The following is a 23,125-nucleotide window of genomic DNA, read 5'->3' as shown; positions in this document are numbered from 1 at the left end:
GAGTGGAAAGAATTGCATGATCACCACGAACAACTGGAGGGGCCAAGGAGAAATTGGCAAAAGACAGAAAAAGCAGAGATGCTCAGGAACAAAGCAGGGAATGTGGGAGGAAAAGCTGACTCATGTCTCAAAGCGCAGGCTCAATCCTAGATTTTATCCTGCCAGGACAAATGTTAGGGAAGTCATAAATGCTACAAGAAATGCTATCAATAAGTACTTTTCTGCTGCATTACATTGACGTGGGGCAGTTTTGAGACGAAGACTTACTGCCTACTCAAAGGATGGAGCACACAGCAAAACTAGAAAAATCCCTTCCATGTGTCGTCCTGGAAGACTTGTCCAAATTATGATCTTTGCCTGCATAGCAGTGAGGCAGACACATAACTATGAAACCACCATCTGGAGCTAGATTTATCAATTTTACTTCCTGGCTGTGACCAAGCTCAACCAGCCATTGTCTAGCTCAAGGATGTCCAATCTTTTGGCTTCCCTGGGCCACACTGGAAGAATAATTGTCTTGGGCCACACATAAAATACACTAACACTAACGATAGCTGATAAGCTAGCAAAAAAAATAAAGGTCCATGCATAAATGTATAATGTTTTAAGAAAGTTTACAAATTTGTGTTGGGCCGCATTCAAAACTGTCCCGGGCCACATGCAGCCCGTGGGCCGTGGGTTGGACAAGCTTGGTCTAGCCTATCCTACTGCTTGGATCCCAGCAATGTACAACTCTGGGTGAGGACTCTTCACATCTGTAGTCACTATAAATCTGTATATTTATTATGATAAGTTTCTTGCAGGTGACAGCGACAGTACGGGTTTTGAAGAAATGGCAGCAGGAGGATCATGTGGATTAGCAGCAGGATGGCTGGTTCCAAATCCACATAAAAGCACATTATCAGGACACAGAATCCTGAATTTATGCTTATACGACCTATGCTCATGTTAGCTAATATCTACCCTGGTGGTGATATCACCATAGCTCTATTCAGGCCCCCCAGATGTCTCAGGCCCCCCAGATGTTGCACCATTGTTATCAACATGACAGACAACCTTAAAAAAGTGAAAACACTAATAAAATGAGACCACATGAAAAAACAAAAGTCCATGTTCTAGCAGTGGTCACCTGTGGAAACGCCAATGTTTGTCTGGAAAATTTCAAGAATGCAATAACCTCCCTCAGGCTCACTGGGGGCTTCTAAAGAGCTCTATCAAGGGTCAGAGTTAAGAATAACATTGCTAGGGGTGTCACCATTACCGAAAAAGGGGGACACTCAATCCAGAATCTAAAACATTGCTAAAGGTAGGGTCCATCCACACAACACAAATCTAGAGCACTTCAGAGGGCAGGATGAAGAACTAGATCACCCAGTAAGGGTGAGAAATGAGTTTCCATCTGTGCCTCACCTAAATAGGTCACACCGAATGACTCCTTGTAGTGACAAAATGTTAACGATTTATCCTCAGTTTCAAAACTGGACATATTTTTTATGTTCTCTTTTTTAAAGTAGGGTTTATTGAGGCATAATTTACACAGAGTAAATTTAATCCTTTTATTGCACAAGTCTCTGGGTTGGAAAAACTCACACAATCCTGTAACTACTAGCACCATCAAGATATAAAAGTTTCATTGTCCCCCAGATTCCTTCATGCCCCTTTGTAGTCAACTCCTATCCCTACCCCGGCAACCACTAATTTGATAAAACCAGACTGTACTGTAATACAAATTTCCACAATGTTTAGACTCCCCTTTATACATCTACCATATTTCATTGATTTGAAGACACCCCCCTACACACACACCAGAAACTCTGAAATGAAAATTTACCATTAATGTCATTTTACATTACAATTGGCAACAATTTTTGTTTTTAGATACAGGAAATAACAATGTGTCTTACAACCTATGGTGCTTAGAAGAAAATCAGTGAAATACAATATTAAGTCTTTTATTTTGAAACGTTCATTGAATACTTACTACATGCTAAGCATTCTTCTAGGCTCTGGGAATACAAAAATGAACAGCATGGTCCTCAAGGAATTATCACTTGAGAGGAGGAGACAGATAATTATAATGTAATATGATAATGTCTATAGTAGAGCATTATCCACTCACTACGACTAAGTAAAATTATCTCTACACTGGCCACTCTTCTACCTTCGGGAAAAAATTTCCCCAAATCATATCCTTCCACTTAAAAGGAAATAAGGATGAAAGCAGTTACCATTCAGCTTCACTCTACTCATTCCAAGAATGAGTTATTGCCACACCATCTGACATATTGCCTAGAAACAATCCAATTATTTTCTCCATAATACTATGCTGCTGTAGTAGAGAAGTCTCATTTTAGTGTTCAACAGCTGCAAAGCTTTTGATAATATTGAAGAGAAGTCACTGAAAATAACTGCTCAATCTGTGAAAGGCAGATGTCCCCAATCCTTCATAGACATGCTTCAAGGTCCCCAGATTCTTCCCTGGATAACTTTTAAAGGGGAATGCAGAGAAGAAGAGTGAGTGCCCTTACCTGGTTCTTGAAAGTGTTCTTCATTTGATAGAGTTCTGGACAAGATGAGTATTAACGCTTCTTTAAATTGGTCAAAATGTACCTAAAAAAATAAAAATAGATTTAAAGTAATTTCCACAGCTCTAAGCATGCAAACCTATCTACAAGGTACCAGAACTGTTTTCTTCCCATCCTGACAGCCTTGAAATGAGTCAGAACCCAATTTGTTGCCTTTTTCATTTATCTAAAGACAGAAGGGAAAATAGGCTGATCATTTTGACACCTAGTGCCATAAACACTCATATCAATATTTATTCACCCCCAAAGAAAAAAGTTATATAGCAAAATCCTCTTTATACACTCAGAAAAAGATACATTTTAAACTCTTAGTTCCTTTTATTTTTCTGAACAAGACCAGAAGAGAAAGATGTTAGGCTAGACATTAGAAAAGCCTTCCCAAGCAAATGATCCAATGTAATGGTGTCCCAAAGACGCGGCCATATCTTGAGATATTCTAGAAGGGAGTAAGCTGTCTTTTGAGGATGACTTGAATACAGTCTTCCTTGGGGGAAGGTATATAATATTTATTTCCCAAGACCCCTATGACTCCATAAATAAGCAAAAATCAATAGCAGATGCACAAAGGATAACAGAATCTTAAGAAGTATTTCCCTGAATTCTTAAAAAATAGAGTTATCTTGATTGAAGTTGGAAAGAACCTGAGTTTTATTTAAGTAAATAGTCAGAACTAGGATATGACTTTGTTGAAAAGGTAAAAGCATTTTCTTTGTGGCCAAGGATATTCTATAACTTAAATGTATGTAATCCCACCTTGGGTCTTCTCATCACAATTCTAGTTTGATAATGTGGCACCTATTGACACAGAACCCCCATGTAAATGCAAAATTGGTAAATTTGTAATTTGTACTGTTACAGGACGGGTCTCTTTGGATGTCATGACAAAACACTGCCCAGAGGTTTAATATAGGTGACAGATAAACTTCCAAATCAAATTTACAAAAGCAGCAAATTTCATTAGTTATTGAAACAGTGGACAAAAAATCATATCATGTCTTATCTGTGCAAATCAAAACAAGAGAGGAATCCATTGAGATTTATATGTCATGAAATTTTATCTGCTTGCAATTTACCACATTCTCCCCAAAATATATGTGATTTCTCTACTATGTTAGTTTTGATTGATTGGAATTACTGAAATCATTAGATTATATTGCATATATTTAAGGTGTACAACTTGATGGCATGATATATGTATACAATGTGAAATAATTACCACATTCAAGCTAATTAAAATATACATCACCTCACATAGTTACCTTTATACAGACTTTAAAAATCTACATAACCTAAGGAGCCAGAGCAGAAGCCTGTCAAGGAAAACCAGGCACCTGCTAAAGATCCAGGGAGGTACAATCCTTGAAAGGGTAAAAGATTGCGGAAAGGCAGGCTACATTAATTAGGTTTCACATTCAAACAGCCTGGGGGATGGAGGGGAGGTCAGGTCCTGCTACTGTCCCAGAGTCAAAAATAGGCTCCAGTTAACATGGGCAAGGCCAGCTTCCCAATCAGCCAGTTCACAAACATCACACACTCAAGAGCTCTGGCACTCAGGGCCACTTGACAGGCATCTATCAATTTCCACAGAATCATTCATTCTTCTCAGAGCAGCCAGAAGCAGGGTTAGGAGGACACACAAAGGCTCTACAGCCAGGTGGGTCCAGGCTCTAACCCTAGCTCTTCCTTCACTGCCTGATGTGAATTGGCGATGTTACAAAGCCTCTCCAAGCTTTAGTTTGTCTGTCTGGAAAACTGGGGACATCTAACAACTGATATTTATTATTCATTCAATAAATATTTATTGAGCAGCTGCTCTATGCCAGGCACTGTACTTGGCCCTGGTGACACAGTAGTGAATGAGAGTGACAAGTTCCTGTGCCACGATGCTCACAGTCTCAGGAAATGTCACAGAGAGTCCAGGCAGCTGCTAAGAGCACTGCACGTATTTTATGGTATTTATAATACTGCCTCCCTGTGTTAGGAAGATAAAATGAGAATTGGGTAAAGTATCAAGAATGTCCTGGGACTGTAAGATACCCAGCAAGTGGTAGTTAATAGTACCAATAGGTATAGTAATAAGGGTGATTGACTCTTCCCATCACTTTTATAAAGAATCAGGGCCATGGCCGGGCACAGTGGCTCACACCTGTAATCCCAGCATTTTGGGAGGCCAAGACAGGTGGATCACTTGAGGCCAGGAGTTTGAGACCCGCCTGGCCAACATGGTGAAACCCTGTCTCCACTAAAAATACAAAAATTAGCTGGGCATGGTGGCGCACACCTGTAATCTCAGCTACTTGTGAGGCTGAGGCAGGAGAATCGCTTGAACTCAGGAGGCGTAGGTTGCTGTGAGCCGAGGTCGAGCCACTGCACTCCAGTCTGGGTGACAAGAGCAAAACTATCTCAAAAGAAAAAAAAAAAAAAAAAAGAATCAGGGTCATATTTTCAAGCAAAGCTAATGGCTATGGGAGAGACCGAGATAGCCAAGGGTGAGTTGTTGGGGCAGCAGCAGGGAGGTCCGAGGGCCTGCCTTCTCCTCCGGGATCTGTGGAGTTGCCCAGCATCAGAGAAACTGATCCAGTTTGCTATATTTAGGGACCTGTAACTCTAGGTTTCTTCTCTCTTTTAAGGATATTAATGGAGGGGACTGAATGAAATGTAAGTCTCTCCTTGCTAGAGTTACAAGTTGAACATAAAGAAGGTTCTCTTTCAAAAGGAAGGTGTTTGGAGGATTTCAGATCCTTTACACTTGACTCTGTGGGTCTCCCCGGGTCTTCTAAAGGTGTAAGTTTTGATGGAGGCCGTTGGAAATCACCTTCCTGAATTTGGTCCTGACATAGTTCAACTCATTGTTCGAAGGTCACTCAGTAGTCCATGTACCTCAATTTTACTTTCCCTGACAAATGACAAAGACATCTATAATCTGGAATTGATTCTAATACACTTCCAGCTTTACATGAGGCCTAAGTACACCTTAAATATGGTATGACAAATACACAAGCTTTTGAGACAGTAAAACCTTCATTTATGTGGAGTTTATTTCACAGCCTCACCTTTCTAGAGTACAGCAGACAACCAGGAAAGAAACACAGGGGGTCAAAAGCTGAGGGAGGTGCCATAAAGCCCAGGCACTCTTCCCATAGAAAATGCCACAGGACCAGCTCAGTATTTCTACATTCCTACTCTACCTGATTATTATAAACTGCATAATCCTGCTTCCCAACTCACTAGATTGGAAGCAGCAAATAAAAGACAGGGGCACTCCAAGCTAAAAGTACAAGGAGTAATTATTAACATATTAGCCAGGTATGGTGGCGTGCACCTGTCATCCCAGCTACTTGGGAAGCTGAAATCAGAGAACTGCTTGAGGCCAGGAGTTTGAGACCAGCCTGATAACATAGCAAGACTCCATCTCAAAACATAAAAAATAAAAAGAAGCAATTATTGACATATTGAGATTGAAGAAAGACATTAACTATCCTCCTTCAAACAAAAATAAAGTATAATACTTCTTATACTTTACAAACATATTTTAAAAACTCTATTAAAAACTACATAAACTATAAAAAAACACAACATGTGTATTCAAAAACTTATTAGGGCTGGGGTTGTTTGGTGTTGGGGCATGTATCCATGCTTAGTGTTGAGGCAAGGATTCATTAAGTGAATCCTGAAGCTATTACTTTTTTTTTTTTTTTCAGATGGAGTCTTGCTCTTGTTGCTCAGGCTGGAGTGCAGTGGCGCAATCTTGGCTCACTGCAACCTCCGCCTCCTGGGTTCAAGCAATTCTCCTGCCTCAGCCTCCGGAGTAGCTGGGATTACAGGTGCCCGCCACTACACCTGGCTAATTTTTTGTATTTTCACTAGAGACAGGGTTTCACCATGTTATCCAGGCTGGTCTCGAACTCCTGACCTCAGATGACCCACCCGCCACGGCCTCCCACAGTGTTGGGATTACAGGCATGAGCCAACGCGCTCAGCCTTGAGGGTATTACTCTTATAACACAGAAGAAAAACTCATGGGTCAGGAGATTCGAAATGATCATGAACAATCTAATTGTGTTTAATACACTCTTGTATATGATAAAACTAAAATTTTGAATCCCCAGTGGTCAACCTTTTTTGTTTTTGGTCTACCATTAAATGGGGTAAAAGATCCAGCTATTAAACAATTTTATGGGCTTTTGCGGTGGTTCACACCTGTAATCCCAGCACTTTGGGAGGCTGAAGTGGGCAGGTTGCCTGAGCTCAGGAGTTTGAGACCAGCCTTAGCAACACGGTGAAATTCTCTCTCTACTAAAAAAAATTGAAAAAAAAAAAATAGCTGGGCGTGGTGGCAGGTGCCTGTAGTCCCAGCTACTCGGGAGGCTGAGGCAGGAGAATCGCTTAAACCCAGGAGGTGGAGATTGCAGTGAGCTGAGATAGCACCACTGCACTCCAGCTTGGGTGAAAGAGCAAGACTCTGTCTCTGAAAAAAAAAAAAGGTTTTTTTTTTTATGAATGTGGGTCATGGATAATGCTAGATGAATGACAGTATTATCATAGGTTCAGTCTTTCCTAGACATTTTGTCATTTGAATCTCACCATATCCATGTGACACAGTCAAGGCAGAGACCCTACCTCAAAATTGAAAGGTGAGAGGTAGAGAAGGCATGCACCAGGCCTCTGACCGGACTCATCAGAGCCCAGCAAGCCTGCCTGGCTCAGGCCCACTTCTCTCTTGGTCTGACCCCTCAGGGAAATCCCTTGCTGCTGGAAGTCAAATCCTCAACTTCATACGAAGCCACCAGGTGTAAAGCACACACCAGGTATAAGGCAGGATCAGGAGATACATGATCAAGAAGACATATAACCTCTGCCCTCAAGGAGTTTATCAGTTACCCCATAGATTCCAGAAAGTGGAAGGGTAGAATGGGGAAAAAGAGAGGAAGGTTTATTAGTAACTACAAGATAGAAGCTGGTATATGCCTGAGAGAGACAAAAGCTGGTAGTGGCCTCTGATAAACAAGCATGTCCTACTTGGCCAATACGGAGGAAAAGAGGGACAGTTTTGCAACGCTTGAATTCTCTAAAATCTTCACAGACAGAGATTAAAGGTTTCCAAAATTTACTTATGATGTAGTAAATCGGCCTCATTTTAGATGAAAAGGGGCTCTACAAAAGATTAAACAGGATTATTAACTCAGAGGCTCTTCATAGCCCAATAACGTCTACTTGGTTGAATTCCTCTTTTCCCAACAAAAAGTCCGAAAATTCACACACCACACAGCAGCTGGTCCAAACCATTAGAGCAGCTTAAGTCTTGCATTGATCTTTATTTTCCTTCTTGCAAGTGTAGACACTGGGCCCTTGGATTTAAATAGCAGTAAATGCCTCATCTTTCAAAGAGATAGTTCTGTTGTGGAGGAGGCTACTGCTATTTTCCATCAATGCTCATGAACACTGATGTGGTGGAAAAGCCCCTTAGGGCACAACCCAGAACTGAAATGTTGATGAACGCCCCCCACCGGTGGGCTAACTATGTTCAGTAACTGCAAAGTTTTAAGTACCATTTTTCTCCTCCAAGGCAGCTTTACTACTGCATTTTGTTAAAAATTAGAAATCTTCACACATATACAATACAATTAAGTCTCACAAGGTAACAAGTTTCCGAGTTGTGTATACACTGGTTGGTACCTCTTCATTTGAATAATAATTGCTGCCATTCATTTTGCAAGCATTCCTCTACCTTGTATGCCTCAAAGGGCAGTTTGCAGCAATGGGGAAACTACACGACTGATGAAAACCACACATGACATTTAAACTAAATTAAGAGGAAGACCGGTCAAGTCTGATATTTTCTGTCATGTGTCACCACCTCTTGGGAGAAATTTACCTCATCACTTTTCCTCTCCACATTTCACAGGAATGCTTTTTTTAGAAATGCAGTTTGCTTTTTTTAAAAAAAGAACTTAAGCATCACACAAGAAACAACTTCAAACCATACACACACACAAACCCTGTAACAGGAAGTGGAACAAGGAAACTAATGTTGCATAAACCCATCTCGTGCAATCGTGGAGATCAAATGCAGTTTCCTCATGTGTGCAGGCACTACTGGAAATAGACCCCAGGTGGGAGAACTCAAGCTAGCTCTAAACCAGGTGAGTTTATGAAACGACACAAAGGTCTATGTAACTAATACAAACTTAGTAGGTTTGTCTTTACTAATATAAAGAGAAATTAATGAAAGAAGATTCAAAACATTGTGTTAATTGAAATGGCTACAGAAATATGGACTTATCAGAAGTCAATGCACAGGAAAGTGCTTACAGTATTATGCAAAGAGAAATGACATAGACTAAAAAAGAGGCAGTTTCGTAATGAAAGATACACTTCTATTTTATTCTAAATCAAGTATTCAGGTTATTGTAACTTGAATTGTTAATTTAATTTTACTGTATTTAATATTCATCTATTAAATTGTAATATTATAACAATATTCATTTACTGCAGATAATGTAGAAAGAGGCAAAGGCTATTTTAAAAGGTAGGTTTATAAAACCTAAAGCAACTATATGAAGCTGTACTCCAAGACTGATCCAAGGAATCCTATTTACAGATGGAAATGAATTCAAACCACCACCATGCAAGAGGAACTTCTAGCAAATCTACTTTTCACTCTAACCATGTTTCCCGGTAAATCATTACTAGGGAGTCACTATTTATCAAAGAGTCATTCTAGGTGTGTAGAGGGTAGGAGAAAGGAGCATACAGCCAGATACAGCAAGTTAACTGTGTCCTTGGCTCTATGATAAGCCTTTGATACACACAAATCTCAGTCTACCTTCATCACATTCTTGTAAGAGAAATAGTCTTCCCATTATACTGATGAAAAAACTGAGGCTCAGAGTATTTAAGATAACATGTTCATATGGTTAAAAAGTGGCAAGAGCCAAATAGCCAAGACAATCCTAAGCAAAAAGAACAAACCTGGAGGCATCATGCTACCCACTTCAAACTGTACTACGAAGTTTCAGTAACCAAAACAGCATGGTTCTGATAGAAAAACAGACACATAGACCAATGGAACAGAATAGAAAACTCAGAAATAAGACTGCACACCTACAACCATCTGATTTTTGACAAACCTGACAAAAAAAGCAGTGGGGAAATGATTCCCTATTTAACAAATGGTGCTAGGAGAACTGGCTAGCTATATGCAAAAAATTGAAACTGGACCCCTTCCTTACACGTTATACAAAAATTAACTCAAGGTAGATTAAAGATTTAAATGTAAAACCCAAAACTATAAAAACCCTAGAAGAAAATCTAGGCAACACCATTCAGGACATAGGCATGGGCAAAGATTTCATGACAAAAACGCCAAAAGCAATTGCAACTAAGCAAAAATTGACAAATGAGATCTAATTAAACTAAAGAGCTTCTGCATAGCGAAATAATCTATCATCAGAGTGAACAGACAACCTACAGAATGGGAGAAAATTTTTGTAATCTATCCATCTGACAAAAGTCTAATATCCAGAGTTTACAAAGAACTTAAACACATTTACAAGAAAAAAACAAACAACCCCATTAAAAAGTGGGCAAAGGACATGAACAGGCACTTCTCAAATGTAGACATTCACACAGCCAACAAACATGAAAGAAAGCTCAACATCACTGATCATTAGAGAAATGCAATGAGATGCCATCTTACACCAGTCAGAATGGCGATCAATAAATAGTCCAGAAACAATAGATGCTGGTGAGGTTGTGGAGAAAAAGGAACACTTTTATGTTGCTGGTGGGAGCGTAAATTAGTTCAACCATTGTGGAAGATAGTGTGGTGATTCCTCAAAGATCTAGAGGCAGGAATACCATTAGACCCAGGAATCCCATTACTAAGTATATACCCAAAGGAATATAAGTCATTATGTTATAAAGATATATGCATGCATATGTTCATTGCAGCACTATTCACAGCAGTAAAGACATTGAATCAACCCAAATGCCCATCAGTGATAGACTGGATAAAGAAAATATGGTACATATATACCATGGAATACTATGCAGCCACAAAAAGGGACAAAATCGGCCTGGCATAGTGGCTGAGGCCTGTAATCCCAGCACTTTGGGAGGCCAAGGTGGGCGGATCATGAGGAGTTCGAGACCAGCCTGGCCAACATGGAGAAAGCCCATCTCTACTAAAGACACAAAAAATTAGCTGGGCGTGGTGGCACGCACCTGTAATCCCAGCTACTCAGGAGGATGAAGCAGAATCGCTGGAACCCAGGAGGTAGAGGCTGCAGTGAGCTGAGATCGCACTATTGCACTACAGTCTGGGGCGACAGGGCAAGACACCATGTCAAAAAAACAAAACAAAACAAAAACGCACAAAATCATGTCCTTTGCAAGACATGGATGGAGCTGGGAGCCGTTATCCTCAGCAAACTAAAGCAGGAACAGAAAACCAAACATCGCATATTCTCACTAATAAGTGGGAGGTGAACAATGAAAACACAGGGACTAATTGGTAGGGGTTGGGGGGCAGGCGGGGAACAGCACACACTGGACCTGTGAGGTGTGGGGGAGGGAGAGCATCAGGAAAAATTGCTAATGGATGCCAGGCTTAATACGTGGGCGATGGGTTGATCTGTGCAGCAAACCACCATGGCACACATTTACCTATGTAACAAACCTGCACATCCTGCACATGTACCCCAGAGCTTAAAAGTTAAAGGGAAAGCAAATGTGACAAGAAGGGGAACCTGAATCCAGGACTGACTTCAAAGCCTGTGCTCTAACTATATACTATCCTCATGTGGTGTTGGTAGTGTTTGGGAAGCAGGGTGAGGGAATGGAGATTCACTTTTGCAAATTTGGAGTTTGAGGAAATTGTGGAGATACATATTCAAATGCAGGGGCTGGGAAATCTAGGATCCTATCCTGGTACTGACTCAAATGAGTCATCTGACCTTGGAAAAGCCAAGGTTTCTCTGTCAGACAGATGAACTCTGAGGTCTAAAATCTGAGGCAGATACTGAAGAACTTTAAGTCCCCTCTGTCCAGACAGGAAGCTACTCATAAAAGTATCCATGAAATAATGATGAAATCTAATGAGCGTCCCTAATCGTAGAAATAAGACATTCTGAAACCAGGTCGGTAGAAGAGAATGGTCATTTAGCACTTGTTCCTGCCGTTCTGAGTCCAGGCCTTCCCAGCAGTTCTCCCTTTTGATCTCTGTCACACTAAACATCTCTGACAGACACAGCGACGTACTGTACACAAACACACACTTAATGCTGCAATGAGTTTGATGAGAAAGCATTAATACAGAGTCAAAGCAAGTTGAGCAGTCTCCTAATCAGGTCTTCTTGTCTATAAATGGGAAACCACAGACCCTTAGGAGTTCAAAGTTAGAGATTAGATCCAAGTCTACATATGCAAAAAACCTCCTCCTAGCTATCTTTTCTCTCCCACAGCATAGGCCATTTCCCTCCGCGGGTTTAAGTCTCCCTAGCCTCCCTTCCACAAGTCAGAGACAACCAGTCTGACTTTTGTTTGAGTTATATAATGACAACCCCATCAGCAGGACCACTATTACAAACTAATGGCAGTTAATATTGAATGTAATTTTGCATACAGAGAACAAGTCCAAAGAAGCACTACAAGAAAGTTCTTCTCCATTTTCGATTTACACTTCAAATGATTAAAATGTATATAAGAAAAAGAAATCTTAAAAAGCTTTCGAGTTGGAAACAAATCCACCACCTGAAATTAATCAAGAAATTTATCAAAGAACTTCAAACCCTTTCAGAAATGTAAGAGAATTGAGTTATATATATTTGTACAGCTATTAAATTTTAATACTAAAAATTTCAACACGTCTTTGATTACCAAAGTCGATATATCTATGGTACTCTAGAAACCAATGGTGATTTCTGCTGCCTGGAGGCTTATTCTCACTTTAAAGTGTGCCAGGGACATAACGTATTTCAGCATCCAAATTCATTTTAAGAATATAGCAATGAAACTCTTCAGAACTTCAGGGGGCTGTTTTGTCTCAAAGTTGGTATATTGTGTAAGGAAAGAATGTTTTTTTTGAAACGGAGTCTCGCTCTGTCGCCAGGCTGGAGAATAATGGCGCCATCTCGGTTCACTGCAACCTTCGCCTCCCAAGCAAGCGATTCTCCTGCCTCAGCCTCCCCAGTAGCTGGGATTACCGGCGCCCACTGCCACGCCGGCTAATTTTTTGTATTTTTAGTAGAGACGGGGCTTCACTGTGTTGCCCAGGCTGCTCTCGAACTCCTGAGCTCAGGCAATCCACCCGCCTCAGCCTTCCAAAGTGCTAGGATTACAGGCGTGAGTCACCGTGCCTGGCCAAGAATGCATTTTTAAAACTGGATATGGCCAGGCGCGGTGGCTCATGCCTGTAATCCCAGCACTTTGGGAGGCCGAGACGGGCGGATCACGAGGTCAGGAGATCGAGACCATCCTGGCTAACACGGTGAAACCCCGTCTCTACTAAAAATATTCGCCGGGTGTGGTGGCAGGTGCCTGTAGTCCCAGCTGTTCGGGAGGCTGAGGCAGGAGAATGACATGAACCCGGGAGGTGGAGCTGGCAGTGAGCCAAGATTGCGCCACTGCACGGTGGCCGGGGTGGCCTGGGTGACAGCGAGACTGTCTATAAAAAACAACAACAAAAAAAAAAAAAAAAAAAAAACCAAAGAAAAACACTGGATATAACTAAATATTTCAACAAAACCAAGGCAAATTAGCTTCATGTCCTGATTTCTAATAAAGGAGATAGAGAGGTATGCAGAAACACTTCATTTAAGCATCTACAACTAATATGATTGCTTGGATAAAACTTGGTTCATGGTTCCCTTAGATTTTCGTAGTATTTGCTCCCCATGCTACTCATTTGTCATATATATTACCCGACTAGATTGTAAGTTTTTCAGTGCCTTGAGGAGCCCCTTGGGATGAGGCCTCACCTAGCTGACAGGTGCTTAACTGATGACAGAGATATGATGGAACTCTTTTCATAATCTAGTGGTAAACACATATTGGCAATATCCCTTTTCCTTCAAATCAGGGATCCACAAGCTTTAAGCATTTCAAACACCTGTACAGTAACCACCTTGCTCAGGTGAATATGGTTTCAAGCTATAAAGCAAGACAAATGAATCGAAACATAATTTGGAGGGAAATGACCTATCAGTAAAAAACATAGAAATGGCAAGTTGATTTAAGAGTGAGACTTTCATTAACAACTGTTAAACATTAGGCCTTAAAAAAAACCAAGTTCTTGAAGATGGGTTGTAAAATGTAAAAATAAATACACAATGTTTGTATTCCTGGTTGAGCGAGACAATGCTTTTCATCGTACTTCTTTTTCAAGAAAAAAAGGAGTAATTTAGCCCAAGTCCAATAGAGGTAAGGTGGATTTGTATTTGATTTAAAAATTATATTCATTAAGATAATTCAGCCTAAGTCCCATAGAGGAAACTTGGAAGTTGTATTTGATTTAAAAATTATATTCATTAAGATTTAAAAGACAAAATTAAAGCCAGAAGCATCCAGGAAGTTGATGGATACTAATGCAGCCAAAAGCCAACTTAATGGAAAACTGTAGTTTACGGTAAATGTAAATATAAATAACTTAGACCCTGATATCGTTTGGCTGTGTCCCCACCCAAAGGTCATCTTGAATTATAGCTCCCGTAATTCCCATGTGTTGTGGGAGGGAGCTGGGGGGAGATCATTGAACCGTGGGGGTGGTCTCCCCCATGCTGTTCTTGGGGTAGTGAATAAGTCTCACGAGAGCTGATGGTTTTATAAGGGGTTTTCCCTTTTGCTCGGCTCTCATTCTCTCTTGCCTGCCACCACATTAGGTGTTTCTCTCCTCCTCTCATTCTCTCTCACCTTCCCCCATGATTGTGAGTCCTCCCCAGCCACATGGAACTGGAAATCCCTTAAACCTCTTTTTCTTTATAAATTACCCAGTCTCGGGTATGTCTTTATCAGCAGTGTGAAAATGGGCTAATACAGACCCCATGCCATAAGACAACAGGAATGCCTCACAGGCAGGACATACACAATACATATTTGTTGAATTAATGAATAGATTAATATATACAGATTTGTTATGCTACCATTTCTTTCTTTCTTTTTAATTAAACCAAGCTGCTAACCCTTATAAATTTTTCTAAAGAAATATCTTCTAAAGAGAAGAAAGATGACTGGCAGTAAAAACCACTTATAATTTTACAACTATAATCCCTACTGTATGCATCATGAAAATGATAATACTTGGATGACTCCAGTGAATCCTATGGTATTTTATCTTATAATTTAAAATTATAGACCATATAGAGTATCTTAATAGCATATGGCCAAGTTTGTGTGATCATCTGAGGAGAATAATTTGGTTTCATTAAAAAATGCAAATTTAACAGTAGTGCATTAACTCATGCCAACCCCCGACTCTCAAGACCATCACCAGGGACCTCCTGCATGAAATCAATATGCATCCATCTATTTAACTTTTATCACTGGCTCACTAAGTAAATATCACACTATAGGCCACTTAAGTTTTCATTATTCAGGCAAATAGCAAGCGTCAAAAGCAGGCTGGTAGTGTCAAGTTGTTAACAAATCAATCGATAACTATTCCCTGTTTGAGTCTACCAAATGAAGGTAAAGATGTGTAACATCTGGAGAGCAAACTGTTGACCTGCTGCCAAGGTGCAGTCTGTTTACGGCGTGGCATTCCATACTTATGCAGACTCTAAGAACACCACTCAAGGAAACCTTAGTTGTATCATGCCTTTTCAGGCTTCAATGAGCATTAAAACAGATCAGCCCATTGATACTATCCTTTAGACATCAAAAGTACTGAATCCCCAAGGACCATACCGGGAGATGCCAGTTTTTTTGCTCCCCACAGGGTCTAAGACTGAGGCAGAACTGGAAACTATGTGACTGCGTGACATGCGGAGGAGCAAATGGTTCAATCTTCAAAGCTTCATTTTAAGATTATTAAAGGAAGATTTTTAGCTTTTTATGGGGACCACATGTATTTATAGACAGCTAACCCTCCCTCCCCCATGAGAGGCCAAGAATGGCTCCAGTTTTTGCAAAGAATTCACATTTTTTTCCAAGTGTGAGTCCCATTTAACATCACATTCATGTGCCAAGTGCCTGAGAATATCATCTTTTGCACATTAATTTCAGGATGATGGCTACTCCTGTCTGTCTTAGGTTACAGAAAGCCAATATACGGTACTATATCTGAAGTCACTTACCTCCCTTGTCAGCTAAAAGACAGCGAAAATGAAATGAAGAAAAGGAAGTTCAGTCATTAGAATAAAGTTAAGCCTCACGACTGCTTCCTCAATTTATACGTGATAAAAACCAGAATGAAGCAACAGAGTGTAAAAAGTGTAGTCCATCTTTCTCTCTAATCATTCTAAAATCCAACAGCAAGAGATCTGACTCAAAAGCCATATAAACAAAGCTATTGATACTAAATAGCTATTAATTATAAACAAGGCAAAAAATAAAAGCTATTAGTTATAATTATGAGAATGGAAGGCAATCTCAGGTCATGGCAGATCAAATATCCACCACTGGCAAGAGGAAAAAAAAGACCCTCTCTCGCTCCTTACTCATATCTGTGACTTGATCTATGGTAATAACATGACTATTTGTCGTCAAACACAGAGGCTAACACTGGCATGCACACACACATCCCTGCTGGAAGCAAGTCATGCTGGGTTTTAAAGGAACCTGCACTGCATTTATTTACCCTGCTGTCTTATTTCCTGAGTAGAAGGTTTAATTAATGCTTCACCCAGAAATAATCCACAGAAGAAATAGCTTCATTGGGAGTAAAAGTCATAACAATAGCTTTCTTACTGCATTTTCTTTCTCTTCAATGGAAATCTCACCCTCCTCCTTTCTGTCCCAGTGATGAATGTGGAGTCAATAAAATAAACTACAAAGAACAAGACAAAAGTTGGAAAACATCCTTTCATTATCTCTTTTTCTTTATCTAAGATGCTCACTGTACACCATAACTCCAGAGCACAAATTAAAGCAGGCCCTTGTCACCCTAGCAAACTGGGCTGTGATGCCACATCCATTACATTCTTCTTTTTATCATGTAACAGCCAGGATGCTAGAAACAAGTTGCAACATGTGTGGTCTGCCCCACCCCCAGCACCCTGGCAGAAACCGCACCCCACTTCCCACAGCCCATGTTCTTCCCCAGACCTTACCCTTCCCAAGAGGTTGTCCTGAAGTAACGTCTGCTGCAGCACTGGGGCCACCTCCTCCAAGCTCAACATGTGGCAAAGGTCGGTGAGTTCTTCCTGCCCCAGGGACCCTGTGCCCGTCGTGTCAAAACTGTCAAACAGCTCCTTGAGTCGGGCCTCATGCTGGTCCTGCTCCACCTCATCCATCCCATAGCCCACAGCGCTCACCTGTGCAGGACAGAGACAAGGACAGGTTGTGGCAGCCTCTCCAGTCCTGCTGTGGTCACCCCCTGGCACATTCCCCTTCTCTGTACCCCACCAGTCCCCAGGGAATGCTCAGGAATACCCAGTTTCTGATGCACCCCACAGCAAGACCTCTGGTCTCTGCAGGACCAGCCCTAGCCAGTGACACTCCCACATGCACTCACACCAGGGCCACATACACAGGGCTAGATCGCACTGGGAGCAACATTACCAGAATGATGGGGTCATGTACGGTAGGAGACACCCTCCTCTCTTGCCTGGTTCTCAGGCGGACAGCCAGACTGCCAAACTCAAGGCTGAAGGTAGTTCTCTCCCAGCTCTTCTAGCCCAGGATTTTAAGAAGGTAAAAAGCCACTTAGACCACAAGACTATTCAAGTGAACTAACTGTTAGCAACAGCAGACTGTATGGTCAGAACTTCCATGCTAGCTGGCAAGCTTTAGATAACCTGCCCCAATGTTGCAACTGATCAGCGTGGCCAAGCTGATTTGTTCTACTTCATTCAGCGTAGATGGCCCCCATCATAGCTAGACTGGAGGGCTGCAGCAAGAGGCTATGCTACAAAACCACCTCCCTGTTTACATGAAACCAAATGCCTTTTACACGAGTTCCTCAAAAAGCAACTCAATTAACTTCACTGGTGCAATTACATGAGGTGTGACGGGAAGAATATTCCCTGAAGATTGCTTTAGTCCCAGCGAGTTTTAGGTAATGCTTAGTTGCCTAGAAAAAAGGGAAGACACTATTTCTCAACCTTTCAGACAGTGAGGTTTAAAGGAGCCACAGACTGGTTTATATGACTCATACAGCATCTCAGGGAACCTCCACTCACTAGAGCATCTCACCTCTTTATGCCTGGTTAACCTGTCTTCCGTCTCTCTCACCTACCCATACTCCAGGCTTTCCACTTTGCCACCTTCCTTAGGATCAGTAAAAAATTGGAGACATCAAAAACTGAGTCATTTTTGTTAAAAATATACATCATAAAATTCCAAGGAGCTCGTATTTTACAAATGAAATCTTTTTTTATTTTTCTTTGCATGACAATTCATTTTTAATATGCTGGATTTTCCGATGAAAGCCTGAAACCTGCACATCTGAAGGTGCCTTCACCATGACGCAATGGATGCCAAACACAAAACACACCCTTGGGACGGTGACCTCAGCCATCTGCAACAAGGCTCTCCGAACCAGTCCCTTGACTATAAAAAAGCAGCAGCTTTCACTAACCAAGCGTCTTTAATCCAAGTCAACTTAGAGAAAACTAACTTAGAGGTGATCATCCGTACAGCAGATCATTACAACACGAAAAACGTAAGCTAAGATGTTGAACACAGCCAGAACTGAAAATAAAAGAGCTTTCTAAAACAAATCAGCGTTGCTCTAGGTTGTATTTGCTTTCTTTCCATAGACAGCTGTTCAAAACTTGACAAGCTAGAACAGAGCCATGATCTTGCCAGGGGTTTCAGCAGAACTGGGTGGACACAGAAGATAAATGTGAACAGCTCTGCCACACAGCTCAGTTTTTACTGGGGCCACTCATTAAAGTAAAGCAACATGGCACAATTTTGGTCCAGGTTCCTGGTCTTGGACAGGTCTCTTCTAATTATCAGTTTTTCTGTTACTAAGGTGCTGCAAGCTCTGGCTGTCTTCCCAGGATTGGTCTGCTGGGTTAACTAATCACTATGTAAATGTTTTCAAAATAAGTTGAGAGTGTTATATAAACATCAAAGCCTCAGAAAAGAAATACCAAGTTGTTATGCAAAGCCACAGGAGTTAAGAATTTAGACAAGGCCAACACTTGGCTAACGAGATTCACTTAGAGTTCACCAGTTAATTGTCAACTAAGAGCTGCTGAGAATCCCCAAGGTGCTCCGGGATTTTCAGTGTTGGTAGCTCTCAGTCTCACTCTGAGTTTTACAGTCCCCTGGGCTGTTATCTGACCGATTTCATAAAAGCAAGACTCTTCTTTTGCTTGATTTTGCATATATGTTTAAAAACTCAAAAGTGAAAGAATTCTAACACTTCCCTTTTTAAAAATTACTTTTAAGGGGCGGGGATTTGTCCAATGAAAGAGAGGAATAAAACACTTATGTACTGAGAAGTCCTGATCTTATCCACGGTGTCGAATTTGATATACTATCATGACCGACTCTTTGGGAGGTCATTGGATTTTCACTAAATCAAACCTCTTTCATTTTATGGCAGCTTTCTTTTCTTTATCTCTTCATTTCATCTCCTTCCTTCTCAAAACACTGTGCTTGACTGAAGGGGAGAAAAGCACCACTCCTGTGGAACAAATGCTCACGCTGAAACATCCAGGAGATGTTACTCATGGTGAAAAGTTGTCAGTGGTACAGAAGGCATTTTTACTGGTTGATATTATTTCCCAAATGTTCATCAGTAATTTCATGTGCAAGAATTTTTTTTTCTCCCCACTTGGCAGAAAGTTCTTTAATGATAAGCTCCACGTTCCTATTTCTTTTACATCTTCCCCCAAATGCATAGTAAAGTCAGTCTGTTCTTCACGCCAGGGATTCAGCAAATATCATGGATTGACTTCCTGTATGGATCACTCCTTGAGAGGAAACGTACCCTTAATAAGGTCTACAGAAGTGGGCATATGAAAACTTTGGAATGTCTATTTCTTCCACCAACACACCTCCACTTCCTCCACCCTATCCTTTCTCAAAGGCATTTTCAGCCTTAGACATAAGCAAGAAGTAGAAAGCCAACACCAACTGCCAATCTGTACCGTGCAGCGCTGTCTGAAGTTTAATTCCATAGGCTAGTAATTAAGTAAATGGATTCACAAACTTTGGCTGCATTGTCTTGCTATGGGATGGAACTTTGGAGGAGAATCTATACTAAAACTTTTCTCAGGTCCCCTCGATTACAGCATGAGAATAACAATGTGCATCTGGAAGGTTTGTTCTGAGAGTTAAATGTGGCAAGCAAGCGAGAGTGGCTAATCCCAGAGAAAGCTGATACAAGAGGGAATTTAAGATAACCAAGAGAATATCTGCAGCTGCAAAGGAGTGGCAAACTGAAGAGGAGGTAACAAGTGAATCATCTACAGATCTACCTCCAAAGAAGCAAAGCAGGAGATGTGAAATGCTGTAGAACAGACTGAGAATGGGCAGGGAGTGTACTATGTACATAAACATCATTATATTACTAAATGATAACGGCAGCAGGTAATGTTCAGAGCTTCCTCTATCTTTAAAAGCAGGTTATTGATAAATTTAACATCAAATAAAAGCAGAAAGCTGCACTGTAATTCGGAATTACTTCTGAACATTTACTATGAGTCTGGCCTAAACTAAGTACTTTATGTATATTATCTCGTTTAATCCTCCCAATTCTTAGAAGTAGATATTCTCATTTTCTCCTGCAAGATGTAGAAATTGGGGCTTGACAAAATTAAGCAACTGTCCAAGGATACAGCACTAATCTCCTTGAACAAAATGGAGGTGGAGCCAAGATTTGAACTCTAGTGCGACGCTCAATTATATTATCCCTCAATCCTACACATGCACATAGAACACATGAATGAGACCTCTGAAATGATGCCATTGGCAAACCACTCATCTCCACCTTTATGTGTCAGCCGGTTGAACAGTACTAAGCAGCAGAAATCCCCACAGAACACTCCATGGCCACAAACTCTTCCAAATTGGAATTGAGAAGCAGAGTTCCTTCCTCCCCACCTCCCTCGATCCATTTATTGAATAATTATAGCCTACAAGGCACCAGGGATATACAAATAGAACACATATCCCCTTTTTTTCTAAAGCAGCTTTGGGATTTAGGGCATGAAAGAAATAAATTCTTATATAAAAATGATCATGAAGCGTCCCATATCTTCAATAATGGGCATTGTCTAGGAATTGATAATTTGTAAATTACTTCCCCTAAATAAATACTTAAGTATGTATAATCTGTGCAATCCAATGCTTTTCAGAGTCAAACCCTAACTGGTACCCACCAGAAGCAGGAATCTTACTCAGAGATTAAGAAAGTTACATTTTGAGTGAGAAATTCTCCAAATTGCAAAGAACTCCAGTGTTATGAAGCCTGCCATAATAAACCTGGGCCTCTCCTCAACATCTACCTTTCCAATCAAATTGTTAGAAGGCTTTATGACTCTTTTGGAATGAAAAAACCAGTATGGGCAATATTTTGGAGTTCTAACTGGGGATGGTTAAATACGAAGCAGATGCACAGAACCATTAATCAAAACATTTACCACTCAATAACCACCCATCATGACAATTATTCTGAGCATTTTCCTTCCAAATAACTCAAAATAAGGCTGCCAAAATGCTGCCGACTCTGACAGTAGTGTTCATTACCCCAGCTGATGAAATCACAGTGCCAAATAGGACTGCAAACGAAATAGGTGGAGGTGTGACCAGAATCATGAGTGGATATGTGGATTTATGAACTTTTCAGTGTTCAACCAAGCTCCTTCTCACAAGAAAGGAGCTTGTGAGAATGACACCCCAGCTAAAGGGGACGTCTGTTCTGGGCCAGAGGAAGTAAAAAGGGGACAAAGTCTTGCAAGTGAAAACCAAATAATAAATATGCACAATGCCAGAGCCCCTAGCCCAGGCCTTTTATTTCCCCTCCAGATGGTTCAGCAGCTGAAGAGCTCTGCGGAATGTCTGCATGTCCCCTCGGCTCAGCTGCTTTCCTTGAGAGGGCATCATAATAGATGCTTTTGGACCTGTGTGCAGACATAGCTGTTGGGGGTCCACAGACCAGGCAGTGACAACCAGCGACTCATTTACTTACTCTACAGCTGATGTGATGAACACCAACAAACCCCACTTGGGCAAAACTCTCCATTTATGCCTCTAGCTTTCACCATTTGGCAACTCGGAGCCTAATAACGCCAATGATCAAATTAAAGTGTTTCTTTTTATTCTCTCTTTTCCGCAAATACTTTAATTGGCTGCAAAGATTTTCAGGCTCACCATATTGGACTAATTTCAGTATAAAGGAAAGAGTGACAAGGATAAATTCAAGTTTAGTAAAAGCTCAATAGAAAAAGCAGTTGCAGCCATTTATGAGTTTATATAGGAGAATACTTCTGCCAAAAACTAGTGCTGCTTAGCAGCAAACTGATTACTGTCAGAATGCCTCCTCTCTGCTCAGACGGTGTCTCACTCCTAACTGGATACCAAAAGCACAACAATATCACTCTGAATGAAATCATGGTATAAAAATATAACACAAAAGCTTAAATGCACAGGAAAAAAGTCACATTAAATAAATTTGAAAAAATGCCCAGGAATGGTGGCTCACGCCTGTAATCCCAGCAATTTGGGAGGCTCAGGCGGGTGGATCACGAGGTCAGGAGATCGGGGCCATCCTGCCTAACATGGTGAAACCCCATCTCTACTAAAAATACAAAAAAAAAAAAAAAAAAAAAAAAAAAAAGCCAGGTGCGGTGGCACGTGCCTGTAATTCCAGCTACTCAGGAGGCTGAGGCGCAAGAGTCGCTTGAACCCAGGAGGCGGAGGTTACAGTGAGCTGAGATCCCACCATTGCACTCCAGCCCAGGAGACAGTGAGAGACTCCATGTCAAAAAAAAAAAGAAAAAGAAAAATAACAACCTTTGTCAACTACACTATAATATTTAACTAAGGGAATCCTACTAGCATTTATTCAAAAATGTAAGCAAGCTTTATTATTTTGCTATTCTGAAGCATGTAATAAACCCATGCTTTTGTTCAAGCTAATAACTGGTAGATTACCCCATCAAATAACTCAGGTTAGCTGCAGGAAAAAAAACCCATTAGCCTCGCACAATGTGCATTCAATAACCTGTAATCAACTACTAAGTAAATTACAGAAGCAGAAAACAGAGCTTTGTTACTTTAAAAATAAAGAGTTTGTTACTTAAAAAAAAAAAAAAGAGACAGCTTATAACAACTTCCACTTCTTGAGCCATATTGACTCCCGTTAATTTAGGATGCCTGAGGCTATGAGTATGGTACCCTGAGGTGTAACTGAAGGTGATCTCTTC

General features: G+C 40.8%; 1 protein-coding gene across 8 annotated transcripts in view; it reads right to left on the bottom strand.

Moving 5' to 3' along the window:
* The window catches only part of LOC105481836 (ninein), a 109,243-nt gene that overhangs the window by 83,208 nt on the left and 2,910 nt on the right, over positions 1-23,125 (bottom strand). For all 8 annotated transcript variants that reach the window (XM_011741604.2, XM_011741615.2, XM_011741609.2 and 5 more), the window contains exons 3-4: positions 16,853-17,056; positions 2,529-2,610 (exon numbers count right to left, since the gene is read on the bottom strand). In XM_011741604.2, coding sequence (XP_011739906.2) covers positions 2,529-2,610; positions 16,853-17,035 — 265 coding nt within the window. In that variant the 5' untranslated portion in view covers positions 17,036-17,056. The remainder of the gene's footprint in view (positions 1-2,528; positions 2,611-16,852; positions 17,057-23,125) is intronic.

This window comes from Macaca nemestrina, chromosome 7, assembly GCF_043159975.1.
Source record: "Macaca nemestrina isolate mMacNem1 chromosome 7, mMacNem.hap1, whole genome shotgun sequence".
Taxonomy (NCBI): Eukaryota; Metazoa; Chordata; class Mammalia; order Primates; family Cercopithecidae; genus Macaca; species Macaca nemestrina.
This window is presented reverse-complemented; position numbering and strand designations above follow the sequence as displayed.